The 23,302-nt window shown below is 40.0% G+C and overlaps 1 protein-coding gene and 1 long non-coding RNA gene across 2 annotated transcripts in view; one reads left to right on the top strand and one right to left on the bottom strand.

Annotated features, from left to right (window-relative positions):
- Positions 1–4,199: 4,199 nt before the first annotated feature.
- On the bottom strand, positions 4,200–14,381 carry DYNLRB2 (dynein light chain roadblock-type 2). The gene is made up of 4 exons (XM_004014924.4): positions 14,295–14,381; positions 11,767–11,842; positions 5,502–5,669; positions 4,200–4,447 (listed from the first exon to the last, which is right to left on the bottom strand). The coding sequence occupies exons 1-4, from the start codon at positions 14,295–14,297 to the stop codon at positions 4,404–4,406; spliced, it is 291 nt and encodes a 96-aa protein (XP_004014973.1). The 5' UTR covers positions 14,298–14,381; the 3' UTR covers positions 4,200–4,403.
- Positions 14,382–14,477: 96 nt separating this feature from the next.
- The window catches only part of LOC105609364 (uncharacterized), a 291,225-nt gene continuing 282,400 nt past the window's right edge, over positions 14,478–23,302 (top strand). Inside the window, exon 1 of the long non-coding RNA XR_003591434.3 lies at positions 14,478–14,601. This is a non-coding gene — a long non-coding RNA (uncharacterized LOC105609364). The remainder of the gene's footprint in view (positions 14,602–23,302) is intronic.

Below are 23,302 nucleotides of genomic sequence, written 5' to 3'. Positions count from 1 at the left end.
AGCGCTCAGTCTTCTTCACAGTCCAACTCTCACATCCATACATGACCACAGGAAAAACCATAGCCTTGACTAGACGGACAAAGTTTAATCCACCCTAAAATTTTGTTGTTGTTTAGTCACATAGTCGTGTTTGACTCTCTGCGACCCCATGGGCTGTCCCCCACCAGGCTCCTCTGTCCCTGGGTTTTCTCAGTAAGAATACTGGAGTGGGTTGCCGTTTCCTACTCCAAGGGATCTTCCTGGCCCAGGGATCAACCTGCATCTCCTGCTTTGGCGGGCAGATTCTTTACCACTGAGCCACCAGGGGAGCCGCTTTATGTGTTAGGCTACCCTAAAAATCAAATAAATGAGTGCTTCAGCTCATCTGCTTGTCTCTTCAGCACATCGCTTGGACCTTGTGTAGACCAGTGGTTTGCCAGCCTGGCTGCACATCAGAATCACCTGCTGAGCTTTCAAAAAAAAAAAAACAAAAAAAAAAACAAACCCATTACCTGGGCCCAGCCCCAGAGATTCTGACTTTATTGGTCTGGGGTGGAGTTTCAGGTATCAGTAAAATTTTATCTATTTTTTAATTAAATGATAATTGCTTTACAGAATTTTGTTGTTTTCTGTCAAACCTCAACATGAATCAGCCGTAGGTATACATATATTTCCTCCCTTTTGTACCTCCCTCCCATCTCCCGCCCCATCCCACCCCTCTAGGTTGATACAGAGCCCCTGTTTGAATTTCCTGAGCCATACAGCAAATTCCCATTGGCTATCTATTTTGCATATGGTAACGTAAGTTTCCATGTTGCTCTTTCCATACATCTCACCCTCTCCTCCCTCTCCCCATGTACATTAGTCTATGTCTGTTTCTCCACTGCTGCCCTGTAAATAAACTCTTCAGTACCATTTTTCTGGATTCCATATATATGTGTTAGAATACGATATTTATATTTCTCTTTCTGACTTACTTCACTCTGGATAATAGATTCTAGGTTCATCCACCTCATCGGAACTGTCTCAAATAAATTCCTTTTTATGGCTGAGTAATATTCCATTGTGTATATGTATCACAACTCCTTTATCCGTTCATCTGATGATGGACATCTAGGTTGCTTCCATGTTCTAGCTATTGTAAATAGTGCTGCAGTGAACAATGGGATACATGTGTATTTTTCAATTTTGGGTTCCTCAGGGTATGTGCCCAGGAGTGGGATTTCTGGGTCATATGGTGGTTTTATTCCCAGTTTTTTAAGGAATCTCCATACCGTCTGCCATAGTGGCTGTGCCAATGTGCATTCCCACCAACAGTGCAAGAGTGCTCCCTTTGCTCCACACTCTCTCCAGCATTTATTGTTTGTAGACTTCTTGGTGATGGCCATTCTGACCAGTGTGAGGTGCTATCTCGTTGTAGCTTTGATTGCATTTCTCTAGTAATGAGCTATGCTGAGCATCTTTTCATGTGTTTATTAGCCATCTGTATGTCTTCTTTGGAGAAATAACTGTTTAGGTCTTTCCCCCACTTTTTGATTGGGTTGTTTGTTTTCCCACTGTTGAGTTGTATGAGCTGCTTGTATATTTTGGAAATTAATCCTTGGTCAGTTGTTTCATTTGCTATTATTTTCTCCCATTCTGAGGGTTGTCTTTTCACCTTGCTTATAGTTTCCTTTGCTGTGCAAAAGCTTTTCAAGTTTAATCAGGTCCCACTTATTTACTTTTGTTTTTATTTCCATTACTCTAGGAGGTGGGTCATAGAGGATCTTGCTTTGATTTATGTCATCGAGTGTTTTTTTTTAAATTTAATTTAATTTAATTTTTTTAATTTTAAAATCTTTAATTCTTACATGCATTCCCAAACATGACCCCCCCTCCCACCTCCCTCCCCACAACATCTCTCTGGGTCATCCCCATGCACCAGCCCCAAGCATGCTGCACCCTACGTCAGACATGGACTGGCGATTCAATTCTTACATGATAGTATACATGTTAGAATTCCCATTCTCCCAAATCATCCCACCCTCTCCCTCTCCCTCTGAGTCCAAAAGTCCGTTATACACATCTGTGTCTTTTTTCCTGTCTTGCATACAGGGTCGTCATTGCCATCTTCCTAAATTCCATATATATGTGTTAGTATACTGTATTGGTGTTTTTCTTTCTGGCTTACTTCACTCTGTATAATTGGCTCCAGTTTCATCCATCTCATCAGAACTGATTCAATTGAATTCTTTTTAACGGCTGAGTAATACTCCATTGTGTATATGTACCACAGCTTTCTTATCCATTCATCTGCTGATGGACATCTAGGTTGTTTCCATGTCCTGGCTATTATAAACAGTGCTGCGATGAACATTGGGGTACATGTGTCTCTTTCAATTCTGGTTTCCTCGGTGTGTATGCCCAGAGGTGGGATTGCTGGGTCATAAGGTTCTGCCTATGTTTTCATCTAAGAGTTTTATAGTTTCTGGTTTTACATTTAGGTATTTAATCCATTTTGAGTGTATCTTGGTGTATGGTGTTAGGAAGTGTTCTAATTTCATTCTTTTACATGTAGCTGTCCAATTTTCCCAGCACCATTTATTGAAGAGGCTGTCTTTGCCCCTATTGTATATTCTTGCCTCCTTTGTCAAAAATAAGGTACCCATAGGTGCATGGATTTATTTCTGGGCTTCTACCTTGTTCCATTGGTCTATAATTCTATTTTTGTGCCAGTACCATACTGTCTTGATGACTGTAGCTTTGTAGTATAATCTGAAGTCAGGAAGGTTGATTCCTTCAGCTCCATTCTTCTTTCTCAAGACTGCTTTTGCTATTTGGGGTCTTTTGCATTCCCATATGAATTGTGAATTTTTTTGTTCTAGTTCTGTGAAAAATGTCATTGGTAATTTGATAGGGATCACACTGAATCTGTAGATTGCATTTGGTAGTATAGTCATTTCCACAGAATTGATTCTTCCTACCCAGGAACTTTTATTTCTTTTTCTTCTCTGATTGCCATAGCTGCTGCTGCTGCTGCTAAGTCACTTCAGTCGTGTCCGACTCTGTGCGACCCCATAGATGGCAGCCCACCAGGCTCCCCATCCCTGGGATTCTCCAGGCAAGAACACTGGAGTGGGTTGCCATTTCCTTCTCCAATGCATGAAAGTGAAAAGTGAAAGTGAAGTTGCTCACAGCGAGCCCATGGACTGCAGCCTACCAGGCTCCTCCGTCCATGGGATTTTCCAGGCAAGAGTACTGGAATGGGTGATTGCCATAGCTAGGACTTCCAAAACTATGTTGAATAACAGTGGTGAAAGTGGACACCCTTGTCTTGTTCCCAATCTTAGGGGGAATACTTTCAGTTTCTCACCATTGAGAATAATGTTTGCTGTAGGTTTATCATATATGGCCTTTACTATGTTGAGGTAGATTCCTTCTACGCCTATTTTTTAAAGAGTTTTAATCATAAATGGGTGCTGAATTTTGTCAAAGTCTCTTTCTGCATCTATTGAGATTACCATATGGTTTTTATCTTTCAATCTGTTAATATGGTATATCATATTGATTGATTTGCACATATTGAAGAATCCTTGCATCCCTGGAATAAACCCAATTAGATCATGGTGTCTGAGCTTTCTGACGTGTTGCTGAATTCTGTTTGCTAAACTTTTGTTGTGGAGTTTTGCATCTATGCTCATCAGTGATACTTGCCTGTAGTTTTCCTTTCTGTGTATTGTCTTTGACTGGTTTTGGTATCAGGGTGATGGTGGCCTTGTAGAATGAGTTTGGAAGTGTTCCTTCCTCTGAAATTTTTTGAAAGAGTTTCAGAAGGATTGGCATTAGCTCTTCTCTAAACATTTGATAGAATTCTCCTATGAAACCATCTGGTCCTGGGCTTTTGTCTTTTGGGAGATTTTTGATCACAGCTTCAATTTCAGTGCTTGTAACTGGATTCATAATTTCTATTTCTTCCGGGTTCAGTCTTGGAATATTGAACTGTCCATTTCTTCCATTTCTGTCTGTTTCTTCCAGGTTACCATTGTATTGCCATATGGTTGTTCATAATAGTCTCTTATAATCCTTTGTATTTCTGCATTGTCTGTTGTAACCTCTCCTTTTTCATTTCTAATTTTATTTGATTCTTTCTCTTTTTTTGTTGATGAGTCTGGCTAAAGGTTTGTCTATTTTGTTTATCTTCTCAAAGAACCAGCTTTTAGTTTTATTAATCTTTACTACTGTTTCTTTAAGAAACTTATTTATTATATAGTTAAATCACAAATTTACAATACATTTAAAAGGGACTAAATGAGACATGTAAAGAGTTTAAATGTGAAAATAGAAAGGACTGTCCAAAAGATCACCTAGATTGGATTATAACCTCAGGAATCTTTAGAGAGAGAAGTGTTTTCAGCCCGGCATCACAGGACTTGGCTGCTGCAGGTCTATTCACATGGATTCTGAATGACAATCAGAAGATATTCCTTATCTGCGGAGAGAGATGGACAAAGTTAATCCACCCTTAAAATTTGTTGTTGTTTAGTCACTAAGTCATGTCTGACTCTCTGCGACCCCATGGGCTGTCCCCCACCAGGCTCCTCTGTCCCTGGGTTTTCTCAGTAAGAATACTGGAGTGGGTTGCCGTTTCCTACTCCAAGGGATCTTCCTGGCCCAGGGATCAGACCTGCATCTCCTGCTTTGGCGGGCAGATTCTTTACCACTGAGCCACCAGGGGAGCCACTTTATGTGTTAGGCTACCCTAAAAATCAAATAAATGAATGCTTCAGCTCATCTGCTTGTCTCTTCAGCACATCGCTTGGACCTTATGTAGACCAGTGGTTTGCCAGCCTGGCTGCACATCAGAGCTTTCAAAAAAAAAAAAAATTACCTGGGCCCAGCCCCAGATTCTATTGGTCTGGGGTGGTGTTCCAGGTATCAGTAAAATTTTTAAAAAACCTCTCCAAGCAATTCTAATGTGCACCTTGTGTGAGAACACAGGTGCAGGTAAAGCTTTATTTAGTTTGTGGGTGACTCTGATTTTATAGCTGCATTATAGAGAAGTTTGATCTCGACTAGATTTAGGAACATGAGTCCTGTTTTACACTGACATCCACTAACGTAGTGAATGCACCTGCTTCAAGGAAAGAAGTATTTCTGTGGCGGCTGGCTTTTGGTGGCCCCAGTGAACGGGCTCCGCCCCAGGGAAGGTTTGAGACCCAACAGACCTTTGACCCACCCTCTGCTTTATCCCCTGGATAGGAGACATTTCTCCCACTCTTCAGGAGGTCTGTGTGCTAAGTTCACGTACCAGGAAACCTATACCTCCTAAACATTTTACTAACAACAGGTACAAACGGGCAAAATCCAACTTCTTGACTAATTTCAAGGAATTTTCAGATTCAAACTTCTTCATTTTATAACTGAGGAACGTGATGTGTCATAGTGCATGTTAAAACCCACAATCCCCATCCTTTGAGACACAAAGCCTTTATCCAGTAAAGTAGAAAGATGCCTGAAATGTGAAATGAAATGGGCCAGATTACCTGGGGCTACCATGATTTCATGCTTCTTGGATCTGATCCTAAGAAAAGTTAGGTCGTTCTGGGGGTCAATGTCACGGACGGTGCTCTTGGCCTTCATGGTCAGCTGATGCAGGAGACCGGCGTACTGAACTGTTGTTGAGTTGTCCAAGGTCGTTCGGATGGGAATGCCTAGTACAAGATTTAATTATGGGTTAAACATTTTTCTTTTCTTTTTATAAAAGTAATAGGTGCATCATAGAAATACTGGAAAATACTGGTAATTTTAAAAAGGAAGAGAAAGTGATGACTCATATTACTCACTGGAACAATTTTACTTTATTTCCTTCCAATCTTTCTGCCTCCACATGGATTTTAAAATTTAGTTGGATCAAATTAGAAAAGTAGATTTGACTGTTGCTTTTTTCTTCATTCAAACGGCAGCATACAAGTTTCCCTTGTTGACAGTGCCATCGACATGGTTTTTAGTGGCTGTAGACTTTACTATTCTTTGGATACAGCATAATATAATCAACCCCCTACTATTGGATTGTTAGGTTGTGTGTTTTTGTTTTCATACCTAATGGTGATGACCACTTTTGTACACAAATCTTTTGGAAGTTGTTAATTGATTATTTCAGTAGTAACTTCACACGTTTCTATATGAAATGCATTCCCCTAAGCATCCTGTCTGGAGAAAGCAATGGCAACCCACTCCAGTACTCTTGCCTGGAAAATCCCATGGACGGAGGAACCTGGTGGGCTGCAGTCCATGGAGTCGCTAAGGGTCAGACACGGCTGAGCGACTTCCCTTTTGCTTTTCACTTTTATGCATTGGAGAAGGAAATGGCAACCCACTCCAGTGTTCTTGCCTGGAGAATCCCAGGGACAGCGGAGCCTGGTGGGCTGCCATCTATAGGGTTGCACAGAGTTGGATGCAACTGAAGCAACAGCAGCAGCAGCAAGCATCCTGTCTATAGTGAGTTCACCAAGAGAAGCTGTGAAAAGTCCACTTGTGACATGGTGCTAGTTTCCTGAGACCACAGATAGAAGGGTGTATCTGCACATGCTAGAGAGTATACCAAAAGGGGTTTTCAGAATTTCTTCGTAACTTCTTCATACAGTATTTTGCAAACGTTAACTTTTATGCTAGAAAACACAGCCACAAAGATGCTGTGGTTTGGCTGGGCATTCCCTGGTTTGCACTCATTCTTGGTTTAAGCGTGATTAAATTTGGCTACTTGTGTGCTCTATTGTTTCATTATGAGTGTAAAACAGAAGCTACTAATTTAGCTGAAAAAACCTAGCCAGACAGATATGCGAGTATAATTTCATTCATTCAAATCCATCCAGCCTCTCTTCAGCTCACTCCATGCTTATTGTGGAACAGGTGCTGTGCTAGGTATTTACATATATTGTATCTAGTCAGAGCTGACCTTCATATTATTTTGAAAACTACCTAATAAGCCAGGGAGTTCCAAGGATTTGATTTGCAAATGTGCCTTGAGTTTTGGGGGACATATGAAGGTGAATCTGGGATCGCTGTCAAGTTCCTCAGGAACCCAAATGAAGGCCCATCATTAAAAAAGGCTAAGGTGGCTCTCTTGGTTTTTCCCCTCAGAGAATGTAGCTCCAGAAACTGGTATGAGTGCTTCTAACTTGGGACTTTGTTTTTCATGAAAATCTTTGAAAGCCTCGACTCTGACTTTGAAACAGACTACTTTCCTTCCCCTTTAAGATATCCATTCTCTCCAGGTTAGGTCTTGCCAAACAAGATGAGGAGGACAATATTTATAAGGAAAACCTTTTCAGTAAATAAGGTTTCATAGAAAACTTGTTAATTTCTGTATTATTGTTTGCTGGCCACTTTCTCTCCAGAAGTCAGTTCTGTCTTTCACACCTCGCGAACCATCACAGCGTGTGTGTCTTTACCAAGCAGGAGACTGGAAGTGGAGCAAGCGCTCCACCTTTTAAGAGTGCTTTTTGACCAAACAGTTTTATTTTGCATCATGAAGAGTGACTACCTACGAAGTCTGCATTGCTCAGTGTCAAAAAAGAAATACAAGCAGAATAAATTATTTAAAGTGCAGATGACAAGATTATGAATCAGATGCTCGGGCTTACTTAGTCAGTCTATTCATGATCCAAGTTAATAAATAATAGACCTAGCCTTCCTGAATAATAAGTGTGTACCGTGGAAACTCTTGGAGTTCTTCATATTGCTGTGGACCCTTGGGGGGAAAAAATCAATCAACAAATATTTATTGAGTTCTTGCTTGGGACCATGTGAAGTAATTAAAAAATAATTTATTAGGAAGTAATTTTAGCACATGGTAGAAAATGCACCCACTTCTCCTTCTGAGAGGTAACCACTGCTCTCAGTTTCTTTGGTGTCCTTGCAGAGATATTCTAAGTCTGTTTAAATATGTTCATGTTTGTATTCTTTACCTGTATCATTCTCTATTCTGTACCTTAACTTCTCCCATTTGATACACTTGGGAAGTTGTTGCCTTCAGTCCACATAAGGCGAGGGCATTCCTCTTAATCGCTGTATAATGCGACTGTTGAATGGATGCTTTGTAATGCACGTAACTAATATATCTTCCCGACGAGCATCTGGGCTGTTCCCAGTCTTTGCCTTTTATAAACAAGGTGACAGAATATGACTGTGTGGATGCCATTGTACATTTGTATACACATGTGTGTAGGATAAATTCCTAAAATGAAACTTCTAGAACAACGAGTATAAATTCAATATTCCTGAATTTATGACACTGCTTTAAAAATATGACTCTTTATGATCCCACTAAGGTGGTTACTCTTCAACTGTGCACTTGTATTTTGGTTGCTAGATTATATTTCAAAAATAAAAGGAAATGGCTGGATGGTTGGATAAAATCTAATGAAATTCAAATGATGGATTGTTAGAAATGTCAAGAATATTTAAAATTAAGAGCCTGCAGAAATCAGGCTTATATACATAAGAATATACAACGGATATGACTGTCTGGGAAACGAATATGCATGTTCACAAGTATCTAGTTCAATGATCAGGACTGTAATATTGTAAACAATGAATTATTTTATAAATGGGAAACCAATGTTAACAAAGAATCTAACAAAAACCTACACCCCTCAGCACTGGGTTAAACTGATAAGCTCACTTCATTGTCATGGATAAGTCTATGTTTCAAATAGTGAAACCAAAGGACTCTGTTGAGCATGGCAGAGGATGAGATTTAATGTAGAAACATGGTATAAGCCTTACCTCACCACAGTTAGAAACCTAAAAAACTGTTAAAATGATTTGCCTGGAATTAATCAACTAAAACCATTGGAAGAAAACAAGAACACACAAACAGCAGCTTAGTTAAATATTTACAGTGTTAAATTTCATGGGACTTCTGAATGCTGCAAAGCTACATTGTAATAAATGGCATGTTCATTTAAACTTGAGTAGGCTGTTGAGATGGAGTATTTCATTTCATTCGAGTCACACAACTTATACCATATGCTATTAATAAACATCCTTGTCATACACTCTGGTTGTTAATAATCTGACCATAAAAATAAGCCCCTCATTTATATTTTTTGGGAAAAGGTTAATTTGGCTTTCAGAAAAGTGCCCCAAACCTTAACACAACCTTTTCCTAGTAGAGGTTAATTAGAAGTTAATGAGTATGAAAAATAATATTGTGTTACCCTTGGATGAGAAAAGTGTTAATTGAGAGACCTCAGGAAAATAAAAGTCATCTTTAATTCAATTGCTCAAGAGATAATCACTGTTAACACATCCCTGCCTTTTTTCCAGATTTCAGTGTGTATGTGTGCCTGGCTGTATTTAGGATTTAAAAATACTGGTTACTGCTTTGTTTCCTGCTTTTTTTTTTCATCTGATATTGTGAGTAGTTTTTCATGACTCTAAATATTCTTCAGCATTTTAAATAGAGTAATGGTTCATTGAGTAAATATTACATAATTAATTCAAAAATTTCCCTACTGCTGGGAGAGATTTATTTACTTATTTGTCTGTGTATTTATTGCGAGAGAACTGGGTTCGGTCCCTGGGTTGGGAAGATCTGCTGGAGAAGGGAAAGGGAACCCACTCCAGTATCCTGGCCTGGAGAACTCCACGGATTGTAGAGTCCATGGGGTTGCAAAGAGTCGGGCAAGACTGAGTGACTTTCACTTTATTGCTGTTATATGTGATGCCTCTGTGAGATCCTTTGCACCTAAATCTTTTCTTCATTACTCCTTAAATAAATTCCCAGGAGTGGAATTACAGATCAAAAGGTATGGATATTTTTCCGACATTTAAAGCATATTGCCAGGATTATGAACTTTAGACTAAGTCTGCCATTAGATACCTTGTCCTCGGTGTCAGGATTGGTGAATGAATGTACCTGAGTTAGTCGCTAAGTTGTATCTGACTCTTTGTATCTGACCCCATAGACTGTAACCCACTAGGCTCCTCTGTCAGTGGAATTCTCCAGGCAAGAATACTGGAGTAGGTGGCCATTCCCTTCTTCAGGGGATTTTCCTGAATCAGGGATCGAACCCAGGTCCTCTGCATCGCAGGCAGATTCTTTACTGTCTGAGCCACCAGATGGGTTGAATAGAGTACCCTCCAAAATTCAAGCCTTCCCTAAACCTCAGAATGTGATCTTATATGGAAACAGGGTCTTTGAAGATGTGAGGTCATACTAGATCAGTGTGGGACCTAACCCAATGACTGAGGTCCTTATAAGAAGAGGAGAGAGTACAAAGAGGAAAACGCACATGATGATGGAGGCAGAGGTGGGAGCGATGCGTTTACAAGCAAGCATACAGCAAGGACTGCTGGAACTCACCAGAAGCCGGGAGAGAGGCAAGGAAGGATGCTTCTTTGAAGAAAGCCTGGACCACTGACACCTGGATTTCAACTTCTAGCCTTCCAGAACTGAGAGAGAATAAACTCTAATCTTTTTAAGCCACCAAGTATGTAGTGCTTTGTTATGGCAGCCAAAGAAAACAAATACAGCCTCTCTGTGAAGCCCTTCAAATCTTAGTGGGTGTGATAGAGCTTATGCAAACCCTGGAACTAAAATCAGTTCAACCAGAACAATGGACTCAGACTGGACTGCCTCCTGGAAATATTGGGCATAGCTCTTGATTTACCTGCAGGCTGACGTTAAAACCTCTCCCTCCTGATCACTCAAGCTGGGTGAATTTATTACTTGACATTGTCTTGACATTGAGCATTTTAAAATTTTATTATTTTATAAAATACATCAGATATTTTATCTGTACAAATAAATTAAAAATTTCCACATTCACAGAACTACTTCATTACAATTCTGTTAAGTATTGGGTATTGTGCCAGGCCCTTGACAATTATTATTTCACTTATTTGTCACAATCATCAGTAAAGTAGGTTATTTTCCATTTTTAATAATAAGGGATTGAAGTTCAGAGTTTAAACAGACTTTCAGTGGGTAGTTGCTCAATAAATATTTATTGATGGATTTGCTCCATAATAATGATTAGCTGTGAGAGTCCGTTGCCAAGCACTGAGTTGGCAGTGTGCCAATTCCATGGTTATACCGTGAATTATGTGAAGTAGCTACTCTTGTTTCAACTAACATTCTGGGATCTGTGGCACCTCTCCCCCTTACAGATGCCTGAATTAGCAATGAAGCCAGCAGAAGCCTTTAAGAGGCTGCCACCATAGCTGAGCATGGAACAATGTGCCAGAGAGAAGGCTCTGTGGACAATAGGCAAGTTTCTGGTATAAGTCTACAGATTTCATAGGTGGAAATGTATTGGCCCTCCTTAAACTATAACCATGAAGACTATACTATAAATTACATTAAAATCAATTCTCAAAGATTTCATTAGCTATGGTGAAGGGACAATTTCTTTTCAAATGAAGATTGAAACACTGTATGCTTTACAATTTCAAAATGAAAGCAAACTGCCAACGATGGTATTCTTATCTTCATTGTAACAGTTTTATAGCTCCTCCTGAAATGTTAGAAGAGTGTTTACCAAAGCTTTAAAAATTAGACAATGTACAGCACTTCTTAGGAATATATATACATTAAAAATTTTATTCCCCTACCTCTTAGCAGAGTGCTTGGCATGTAATTAATAGACACTCAATAGATGTTTGATAAGTAAATGATACAGCTAAAATACGTAAAATATACTTTTGATTTAAAATTCCAAGATGTTTGCCTAAGACTTCAAAGAATACAAAGGCTCTTGGTCTGCTTCTGCGTGTCAAGAAGGCAGCCTGTGATGTATTTACCTTCTGCATTTACAACCATCGTTCCTATAACCCCTTTATGGCTCTGGATCCTCTTTAGGGTTTCCTCCACCTCTGCCTGGAAGAGATCAGGAAAAAAATTAACCAGAGTCTTCATGGTGGTCCCAGTCCTAAAGAGAGTAATGTTTAGAAAGATCCCTACTCCTCTGTCTCCTTAAACTAAGGTATTGGATGCTAAATCTCAGCTTTTGGAAGAGAGCTTTCAAAGTGTCAACACCCATATGCAAACTTATATAAGATTCTCTACATATAACCCTGAAAAACATCTTGCCCCGAACTTTTGTTGAGACAGAAATCTTGCCTCACAAGAGCTCACTTCATTTTTATCTGTCTCTATTCACTGGAAAAATGTCCTTTATGTTGAACAGAAATCTGCTCCTGGTCATCTTTCATTCATTGATCTTTCTGTATTCATACAAAAAATCCCATTTCTACATTATAGACTTAAAAAAATACTTATAGAGCTATATTACTACCTCCTTCCTTCTAAAAGCATCACTTAGTAAGAAATCATATTCTCAGTTGTAAATGTCGTCTAATTGGGAGTTCAGATGATTAAATTAAAAATAGTCTGTGAAAACAATGTACCCCAGGATTCTATTGGTAACTACAGCCTGGATCTCAGGACAAGCTGAATGTTCAACCATAAATGTTATAATCCCATTACTGGGTTTTAAATGTAGCTTTCTGAATCTTATGCATAGACTATATTGTACCAGTTTCTTTCCTTCTACAAATGCTAAAATCAGGAATAATTTTTCCAGCCTGCATATTTTTCATAACAGTAATCACTGGATATTCTGAATTCAAACAGTATTCTGCAGAGTCTTTTGATGAGAGTTTATAAACTAATTTTGTTTCCAACACTGTATGGGTGAGCGTTGTTACTTTTGTCAAAAGACAGTTTTCTTTTGACTCAGTTTTCTTTTGACCCTAATGTGGGTGGGAGCACTTATTTCCTCTTTCCACCACTATAGCAGGTGTTTTCTAAATTTCAGGCATTCGTGTAACAGGTTTTCAATTTCTGCCATTATAAATAACATCTATATTATTGACCCAGCACATTTTTAGAATTATCTCACTGCTAAAAGTTTAAATGAATGCATTTTAAAAGGAAACTATACATCACTACCACAAATGCAAACCCTGTATCATTTGTCACAGGCAGAAATAACCATAAAAAAGAGAGAACATATTAATAAATTCTACTCCAATGAAAATTATGAGCCTGAGGTTTGCACTTCAGGTGAAAAATAAAAACTACTTGATGATAGATGATAGTGGCATTCAGTTCAGTTCAGTCGCTCAGTCGTGTCTGACTCTTTGCGACTCCATGAATCGCAGCTTGCCAGGCCTCCTTGTCCATCACCAACTCCCGGAGTTCACTCAGATTCCCGTCCACCGAGTCGGTGATGCCATCCAGCCATCTCATCCTCTGTCGTCCCCTTCTCCTCCTGCCCCCAATCCCTCCCAGCATCAGAGTCTTTTCCAATGAGTCAACTCTTCACACGAGGTGGCCAAAGTATTAAAAGGACCTAAAAGTGCCAGAAAGTCTCTCCTGGATATAGTCTAGAGGCTGAAAAAAACGAAGGAGGAATAACTTTCTACGATGTGATACACTCTGGTTTTTGGTGTTTCTGAGCCATCTTAAAGTAGCAACTCACGTTTGCATCTCGCTTTGGGAAACACTGCGCTAAAGCATAATACCTGAACAGGGGTTTAAATAACTACTTTTTTTTGTGCCATCTATAGGACAATGTCCACAGCTCCTTACAAGATCCGCTGACCTCTTTATCTTTTTCTGTTTTACTTCTCTCTCCCTGCTCGACCCAGCCTGTCCCTCTATTTTCCCAGGTGTTTTTTCCTTTCGTGATTTCTGAGCCCTCCTTATATAGTCTAGTCTCTTAATTCCCATTGTCAATACCTTTTTCAGTCCTTTAAAAACAAAAAACACCCAAAACACTTTCGGTTTGTTCTTTTTCGATCTCTCCTCTTTCTCCATTTTCCTTTTCTTCGCCTCCCTTCTCCCATCCCTACTTCCTCTTTTCTCTTTATTTTTCTTTCTTCTCTCTCAATAGCTCCTCCTTCTCGCCCCTCTCCTCCATTCCCTTGCGCTTCTGTCCCATGTCTTTCTTTCCTCTCAGGGTGATTTTTCTCTCCTCCACGGTGCCTCTTCCCCTTTCAAACTTCCCTCGCTGTCGAGGAGATAACTCAGTCCCCTCAGGATCTTTCATCCCTTCCGTATCTCTTTCTCGATATTCTTCCTCCTCAAGTATTACTCCCAGAAGACACCCCTAGATATCTATTCCCCAAGAAAGCTTCCCCCCATCTACACATCTTCCCTTCCTCCACGGTCGCCCCCTTTGGTCCCTCTAGCGTCTCCGTGTCGCCCCTCCAAGAAGCTTCTGGAGCTCCCAACCTTCCCTACGGCCCCGAGAACTGGGCAGCGAAGGGACCCTGCCTGTCGGCACCCTTGGCGGGCGGCTTGTTGACAGAGATCCCGGATTTACCATCTTATGGGCGGCGAGACTCTGGGCTCAGACCTGCGCCACTGCGGCCTGGGATGTCAACAACGCTTCCAGCCGTTGCTAGGAGACAGTGGAGGAAGTGATCTCCCGGAAGCGTGGGTACCCGCGCCTGCGTGCGCGCGGGGCGGGTCCTGCGGAGCTTGCACTTCCGCCCGGAACTGGCTTGACCTTCCCGGCCGCCGTAGCCCGGGACCATTGCCCCGAGCACTCACCTGAGCTGAGGAGAACTGAGGTGCTTAGGCGAGGCTTCGAGTCGTTCGTTCGAAGTTTCACTCAGTCATTCCTTGAGGTACGCGTTCGGTAACCGCCAATTCCCCGTTCAAGAACGATTTATTGACCACTTTCCGTGTCCCGTTCTCTGGGCCTGTGGTACATTCTAGAACGGGAGACAGAAAATGCGCGACAAACGAAGCAGTACTGTCCAAGTGTGATACGTGTTCTGGAGCAAATAAACCGGGGTGGTTCCGTCTGACCCGGGGTGATATGAGGTATAGACTCAGCTGCCCTGTGACCCGCGGAGTTCCTGAGGCGCTGCCTTGTGCAGGGCTGCCACATTTGTTCCCCCGCCCACCAAGCACATTTCTTTATAATTGAAGACATATATATACACAGTAGGTATGTATATATCGCTGCTGCTGCTGCTAAGTCGCTTCAGTCGTGTCCGACTCTATGCGACCCCATAGATGGCAGCACACCAAGCTCCGCCGTCCCTGTGGTTCTCCAGGCAAGAACGCTGGAGTGGGTTGCCATTTCCTTCTCCAATGCAGGAAAGTGAAAAGTGAGAGTGAAGTCGCAGTACATAGTAAATATATATTTATTAAATTAATCTCCCCGCCCCCAACACCGTAGGTGAAGTGTCATCATGACGCCTTAGGTTCTCCTGTGGTTGTAACACCCCCAGGCTGCTCTTCGCTCACTTGTAGAGCTGCTGCTTCCCAGTACTTCTATTTAACCCACTAGGACTTGATTTTATTTTTTACAAAGCCAGTTGCCCACATTTCTGAGTTGCTGAAAAGGGGCAGGTTAGTGCTGAGGTTCTGCAAATCTCCGTAGAAGAGCAGTCCACTGGGTATTTGAGGAACTGAGGGAGGAAACAAGTTAAAGGTCAGCTAGGGATGGTTACAAGTCTCTTGGTCTTCCGAGGAGCATTGATATGTCTTAGTAGTCTGGGAGGAAGAGACAGAGTGTACATGAGGCACAGTGGGAAAATTTTGTGGTTGGGTTGGCATCCCCTCCTGGGGTTTGAAGAGAACTTGAATGACTGAACTCTAGACAGGTCTTCCCCGGTGGCTCAGTGGTAAAGAATCCGCCTGCCAAGCAGGAGACACAGGTTCCATCCCTGGATGGGGAAGATGCCCTGGAGAAGGAATTGGCAACCCACTCCATTATTCTTGCCTAGAAAACCCCATGGGCAGAGGAGCCTAGTCCATGAGATCAAACGAGAGTTGGATATGACTTAGCAACTGAGCATGCATGCACTAAATAAGTGGTCAAGTTGGGACTGCATCTCCATAGGGACCCCGCTATAGCGGCTCCCTGTAATATTGACTCAGTTTGTGCTTTTGTTTCCAATAAGTGAGTTACACCAAACAAGGCATGGATATTGCTAGGGAAGTCATCTAGAATCTGAATAGGTCCTTGTCTTCCTGGTCAGGGATGCCCTGGAAAAATTTTGAACTTGGCTTGGGACTAGAGGATCCATTTCAACTTGGAGTCTTACCCTTTTCTGATACTATGTTATGTACAGAAACACTTGCTGAAGCTCTAGTTCTGCTTCAGTTTTTTTTTTTTCCTTTGAGAAACTTACTGCTTCTCAAAAAGCCAAGTCACAATGGCTAACTCATGCCCCCTTGTCACTCCACACTTGACACTCCAGCCAAGGTCGTTTGGAATGGGCAACTGAGATTCTGGGGGAGGAGCTGGTGTGTGTGTTTGCAGATCTAGCTCTGCACTGAAAACTTGTATGCTTTTCAGTGATTAAAGTGTAGGCATACAGTGCAATACTGGATGAATTGTATAAACGCTGATTCTTGGGCTCTCTCGGTGTTTTAGATCTAGGAGATTCCTACTTGGTTGTGCAGCCATTTGTTTTGCTTCTAAAAATCAGTGGCAGTGCACCATGTTATCACTGATGTCAGTCAACTTTAATGAAGGAACTGACTGTGTATGCGTGGTCTGTGAATCCTCTCCTTTCTGAAGTCAGGGTGTCAAACTCATTCAATAGCTGACAGCTGTGATTAGAGTAAAGAGAGACTCTGGAATGAAAGGCACTGGCAGGAGTATCCAACTGCTGAAAAAAGTAATAAGAAGTAGCCAAACTGACTTCCAACCAACAGTCAAGTTTGACTCACTGTGCACAGAAAATCAATGAGGAGAATATGAGCCATTTTCTCTGTATTGATTCTCACTTCTAATTATTCCTTGGAGGTAGCATGGTTTAATTTTTATGCTTTTTGAGGGACTATAATGAATATCCAGAGCTGTGCTGTATAAAGTATCTTGGCAGCATCTATCACGTTCCCTATACCCATGCTCAGTATATGGGAACCCCTGTTTCTCTTTTTCTCTTCTGTTCATCCCCTCACCACTTCTTTTGACCCACAGTAAATTCTAACTATAGTTCAGTAACTTAGAACTAAAGTGAAAGACTTAATGAATAATACTTTTTGCAAGTACTCTTGAAGTGACCACCAAAGTTGTGGTACATGCAAGGATAAAGTCTACTGTTCTTCACATATAATTGTGTCAAAGTGAGATGACTTTTTGCTGGAGTCTCTCTCTCTAATAATTTGTTTCCACTCTCTGTTTAATCTGAAGAAATCCAGGTAACTTCATGAGCTCGAGTTTTATCTTGGAATTTTCAGTACCATCCCATATAGGTAGGAACTAGCATTCCTACCAGTTGGCAAATACTAAGTAATGAGCCAGGGAGTATACTTTGTGCCCATTTTCTCATAAGATAAGGCATTATTTGTCAGTTTAAACACAACTTCTCCTAGTACGCTAGTGATTTTGCTCAAAAAAGTGTACACTAGATTCTTTGACTTCCCTGATGGCTCTGTGGTAAAGAATCTGTCTGCCAGTGCAGGAAACTCGAGTTCACTCCCTGGATTGGGAAGATCCCCTGGAGAAGGAAATGGCAACACACTCTGGTATTCTTACCTAGGAAATCCCATGGACAGAGGAGCCTGGCCTGCTACAATCCATGGGGTTGTAAAAGAGTTGGACATGACTTATGACTAAACAGCAACAGCAACAACAGTTTGCTTGAAAATTGCCCTTAATACTGAAGCAGAATTAGGGGATGTCAGTGACATCAGTAAGTATTATAACTGACCCAGTACCATTTTAGAATGACAGATTTAGAGTTTCAGAAAATCAGCCATTTTCTACTTTATATTCGGACAAAGGCAACCTCTAGGGTAATTCTTTTCAGGACTCAAGTGTAACGTAAGCATTTACTTCCTGTAAGGGAATCTTTTCTGTTGTAATTAAATGGTTTCCTAGAGCACAGAATTTGGAGTTACGTGCAGCTAGGGTTGATGTTTCTAAGTGTGTTTCTGTGAGTAAGTTATAAGAGCTTCTGTTTCCTCACTTATAAAATAGGAAAGACAATATCTCACAGAGTTTATGTGAGGTGTCAAAGATATTATGTGGGTAAACTACTTGGCTTGTGTCAAGTGTCCACTGTGGGTCATTTAGCCACATTACTTTCTGTGTCATTTCCTTTCCTTAGTGTCCTTCCTTATTTCCTCCATTCCTTTACTCCCTTCTTTCCCTCTTTCTCAGCTTTCTCTTTCTCTAGCCTTTCCCTCCTTACTTCCCTCCCCTGTTTCTGTCCTCTCTCCCTTCTTGACTACTTTCTCTTCAACCTCCTTTTCCTTCATGCCCTCCCTATGAAAAAAATCTAGAATTTGTGTGACTTTCTCACTAAAGAACATCTTTCCCTTTGTTCTCTTATTCCTCTTCTCCAGTTATTCACTTAAAATGTCCATCTAATGTAATTTATCTACCTCTCATCTCATTTTTTCACAATTCCCATTTTTAAACTTCTCACTCCAGCAAGCAGTTTCCATTGTTGTGCACTGCGCTCAGTAGATAGTCTCAGTATCTTAGGGGTGAGGGAAAATTGTTACTATTTCCTGGTCTATTAATTTTGTTCGAAGAAGAAAGGGCTGAAAGGAGCAATAAGAGAACCATGTCCTTTATATACCCCCCCTTTTTTTTTTCCTGATAATACAGTCGAAAGGTCTCTAGTCTATTTAGTTCAGAATTACTTTCATTGTTAGGTATAACACACAAAACAGTTTGGTGCACAAAAGTTGATTGGTGAGTTACTAACACAGGCCACGTGCCTAAAAGAAAATATACAATCAGTAAGTTACCACAAAGTGAACTCCTATGTAACCCCCAACCAGGTCAGAAAATAGAACACTGCCCACATTCCAGAAGCTTCCACATGGTCATTTCCAATCATTACCTTCACATTGTATGGCCTGAAAAGCCTAAAATATTTACTGTCTGGATCTTCGCTGAAAAACTTGGTGACCTCTGTAATAGACATTTTTTCCCCCTCTCTTGAGTCTTCTAAATATGTCTGATGGTTGAAAACAAAGCATTGTTAAAAGTATGTAAATGCAATGTATAAAATAATCACAGCACAGAGTAGGGAGGCTAAAGGGATGTATCCTGACATTCTACCTGACCTGTGTTCAAGTATTATTCTAAGTAGACTCTGAAGTGAGGTGTGTAATCCACAGAGGAACCAATAAAAATTTATACAAATACAATGAAGTGAAGTCGCTCTGTCGTTTCCGACTCTTTGCAACCCCGTTGACTGTAGCCTACCAGGCTCCTCCGTCCATAGGATTCTCCAGGCAAGAATACTGGAGTGGGTCGCCATTTCCTTCTTCAGGGGATCTTCCTGACCTAGGGATCAAACCCGGGTCTCCTGCATTGGAGGCAGATGCTTTAACCTCTGATCCACCAGAGAAACCCCAAAACTCCATTCAGTTCAGTTCAGTTCAGTTGCTCAGTCATGTCCAGCTCTTTGCGACCCCATGAATTGCAGCACACCAGGCCTCCATAGCATAATAGATAAACTGGAGTACTAAAAATTGTTCAAATAACCTAAAAGAGAAAGACAGACAGTGGGATGGAAAACAAATGGAACAATCAGAAAAAAAGATATAATTGTAGAATTAAATTCTGATTTATCAACAGTTACATTGAATGGATACAGACTAAGCACACCAGTTGAAGAAGAGATTGTCAGAATTCTTCAAAAAATGACCAGTGATTTCTGTTTTTGGAAAGATGGAGTATATGTATGTTTCCCTATTCTTCCCATGGAATATAACTAAAAGTCCTGTAAATTATATGTAGAAAACCCAAGAAGACTTTGACAGATGGAGTAAATCAGGCAGATTGCCTAGGGACCTTGGGACCCAAGGAATGACATGATTGTAAGTTACTTGGGTTCCTTTTTTGCCTCCTATATCCCAGACTAGGAACTGAAGAGGCTGGTAATGCAGAAATGCCGATAGGCACAGAAATGAAAGACGAAAAACCCAAAAGCCTACTCTTGAGTCCAAGGATCAGGAAGGGCCAGTCAACAAGATGGAAACACTTTGAAAATAACCACTGTACTCTAGCCAACTACTAGCAACCAGCCACCTTCATGTGGACAGGCAAACCCTGTGGAGAGACACCTCCAGCTGTGTTTATTAGCTCTCTAGTCATTTTCACTAAGGAGCCAGAAATATCATGTAAACATTAATCAAAATAAGCAAGAATGTTAATACCAGCTAAGTAGACTTCACAGCAAAGAAAATTACCACATATAAAAGGAAAATTATTTAAGGATAAAATGATCACAGAGAAGATAGAGCAAATCTAAAAAGGTACGCATCAAACAACAGAGCTGCAAATGATAGAGAGTGACAGAATTAAAAGAAATAGACACATCTTCAGTAACAATTGAAGACTTCAAGACCCCTTTCTCAACGATTGGTAGAAGAATAACAGAAAAACTACCAGTGATAAAGAACGTGGCATTATCAACCAACAGAATCTACTTGACATTTATAGAATACTCTAACCAACACCAGCAGAATATGTTCTTTTCATGTATCCACAGAGCATATACCATCCTGGGCAATAAGACAAACCTCAACAAATTTAAATGAACTAAAATCAAACAGAGTATGTTTCCAGTGGCAGTGGAGTCAGGTTAGAAATCAATAACAGGTAATATTAAAATCTCCAAACACTTGGACAATAAACAACACATTTCTGAATAATGCATGAATCACAGAGATCTTAAGAGAATAGAAATACAGTGAACTGAATGGAAATGAAAATACAACATATCAAAATTGTGGGATATAACTAAAGCAATGATGAGAGGGAAATTTATAGCCATTAAATTATTACATTAGAAAAGGTAAAACATTTTAAAGTGAGCTCCCATATAGAGAACCTACAAAAAAACGAAGCAGAAGAGTGTAAATCATAAACATAAGAGCAGAAATCAAACGTTTAAAACCAGAAGACAATAGAGAAGATCAGAGTTGGTACTTGGAAATTATCAATAAAATTTGCAAACTTCTAGAAAGATGGACAAAGACAAAAAAAGCCCACATAAGCAGTATCAGAATGAAACATGGAATGCCACTGCATACTTTGCAGAGATTTAAAAAGTTGGGGAATAGTATGCACAACTTTGCATGCATGCAGTTTACAATTTAGATGAAGTGGACCAATTCCTTAAAATCACCTGCCACAAAACCCCAGTTTGAAATAGATAATTTAAATAGCTGTGTGCCTGGTAGGCTGCAGTCCATGGGGTCGCTAAGAGTTGGGCACGACTGAGCGACTTCACTTTTGCTTTTCACTTTCATGCATTGGAGAAGGAAATGACAACCCACTCCTGTGTCCTTGCCTGGAGAATCCCAGAGACGGAGGAGCCTGGTGGGCTGCCGTCTATGGGGTCGCACAGAATCAGACACGACTGAAGCGACTTAGCAGCAGCAGCAGTATCAATTTAAGACATTGAATTTATAACTTGAAAATTCCCCAAAAGAAATTTCCACTGGAGACTCACCAAAGAAATCTGCAAAATGTTTAAAGACTAATTGATATCATTTATACACAATCATTCCAAAAGTAGAAGAGGGAAGACATCCCAATTCATTTTATGAAGTTAGCATTATCTTGTTATAAAAACCAAAGACAGTATTAAAAAGGAAGAGAAGGAAACTATAGACCAGTATCTTTCATGAGTGTACATGTAAAACACTTAACAAGATATTGGCTAGAAATAGAAATAGAAATAGCAATTATAAAGAATTATAAGCCATTACCAACTGGAGTTTATCCCAGGGAATGCAAGGTTGGTTCATCATTCAAAAGTCAGTCAGTAGTCAATACACTACGTTAACAGACTAAGGAAGAAAAAATATCACATGATTAATAATTGATGCAAAAAGAGGAATTTGACAGAATTCAATACCAATTCATGATTTTTTTAAAAAAAAAAACCACTCAGCAAACTTGGAATAAAAGGGAATTTCTATAACTTTCTAAAGTGTTAGTCACTCAGTCATATCCGACTCTTTGCAACCCCATGGACTGTAGCTTTATAAAGAGTGTCTGTAAAAAGCTACAGTTAATGCACTTCATGCTGAAAGACAAATGCTTTTCTCCAAAAATTGGGAAAAAGAGAGGATGTCCTCTGTTGCTACTCTTTAACACAGTGATGGACCAGTTAGCCAGTGCAGTAAAGCAAGAAAAGGACCCAAAAGGCAAACAATTCTCAAAACAGTGAAAATCAAGAAATAAAACTGTCCCTATTTGGAGATTATTGAATATGTAGAAAATGCCATGGAATCTATGAAAACAACTTATAGAAATGAAATCTTCAGATGTAAATATAATAAAACTTGCATAGGATTTGTATGCCTAATACTATGAACAGTTGATTGAAGAAAATGAAGATCAAAGTAAATGAAGGGATGCCAGTTCTCTCCAAACTGATGTACAGGATCAATTCCTGCCAAAATCCCAGCAAAATTTTTTGAAGATACAGAGAAGATTATTCTAATATTTTTATTGAAAAACAAAATATAAGAGCAAAGACAATTCTGAAAAGGAAGAATAAAGTTGGAGAAACCACTGTACTGAATTTCAAGATATGTAGCTACAATAATCAAGACTAGGTTATGTTGGTGGAGGGTTAAATATGTAGATCAGTGCAACAGAACAGAGAACCTCGAAATAATCCCACACAAATATTCCCAACTGATTTTTGTCAAAGGTGAAGAAGCATTCGGTGAAGGAAACATGGCTTTTTCAGTAAATGGTGCTGGAGAAATTGAACATCCATAAACAAAAGAAACAAACTAAATTAAAGCAAAACAAACAATGCTAGGCATTTGTTGTGCCTCTTGAAACCGTGGCTTGATATCTTTGTTTATTTCAGGAAATTCTTACTCTGTTTTTCCAGTTTTCAGTAATTATGATAAAAACATTTTTTATGAATGAATAGAAACTATAGCTTTGTCTAAGGTGACTGAGTGAAAAATGTGTACTCATCATATTCTGCATGTGTATTTCCATCCATATAATTACAAATATGGAAACAAAATGGCACAACTATATATGGTGTCTCCCCTTTTTTGTACCCTATATGATCTCTGCCTGGTTCTTACTCTCAGAATCTACTGATTATCATTTAGGATATACATGGCTAATTTTTCTATAAGTTTTCTTTCTTAATTAAACCCATGTGAGGATGTAAGCAGTGAAATATTCTCTCCAGACCCTTAAAAATGAAATATAATTGGTATTGGGGAAGTATGTGGTCCTTCTGTTAAAAATTTCTTCTCTCTCATTTTTTGTTAGCTGGGCATAGTTTTCCAAGCACTTAGATATACCCTGCCTCAGCGTATGATATGCCCTCACAGCGACTCCTTGAGCCTGTCAAGCTT

This window comes from Ovis aries, chromosome 14 (assembly GCF_016772045.2).
Source record: "Ovis aries strain OAR_USU_Benz2616 breed Rambouillet chromosome 14, ARS-UI_Ramb_v3.0, whole genome shotgun sequence".
Taxonomy (NCBI): Eukaryota; Metazoa; Chordata; class Mammalia; order Artiodactyla; family Bovidae; genus Ovis; species Ovis aries.
This window is presented reverse-complemented; position numbering and strand designations above follow the sequence as displayed.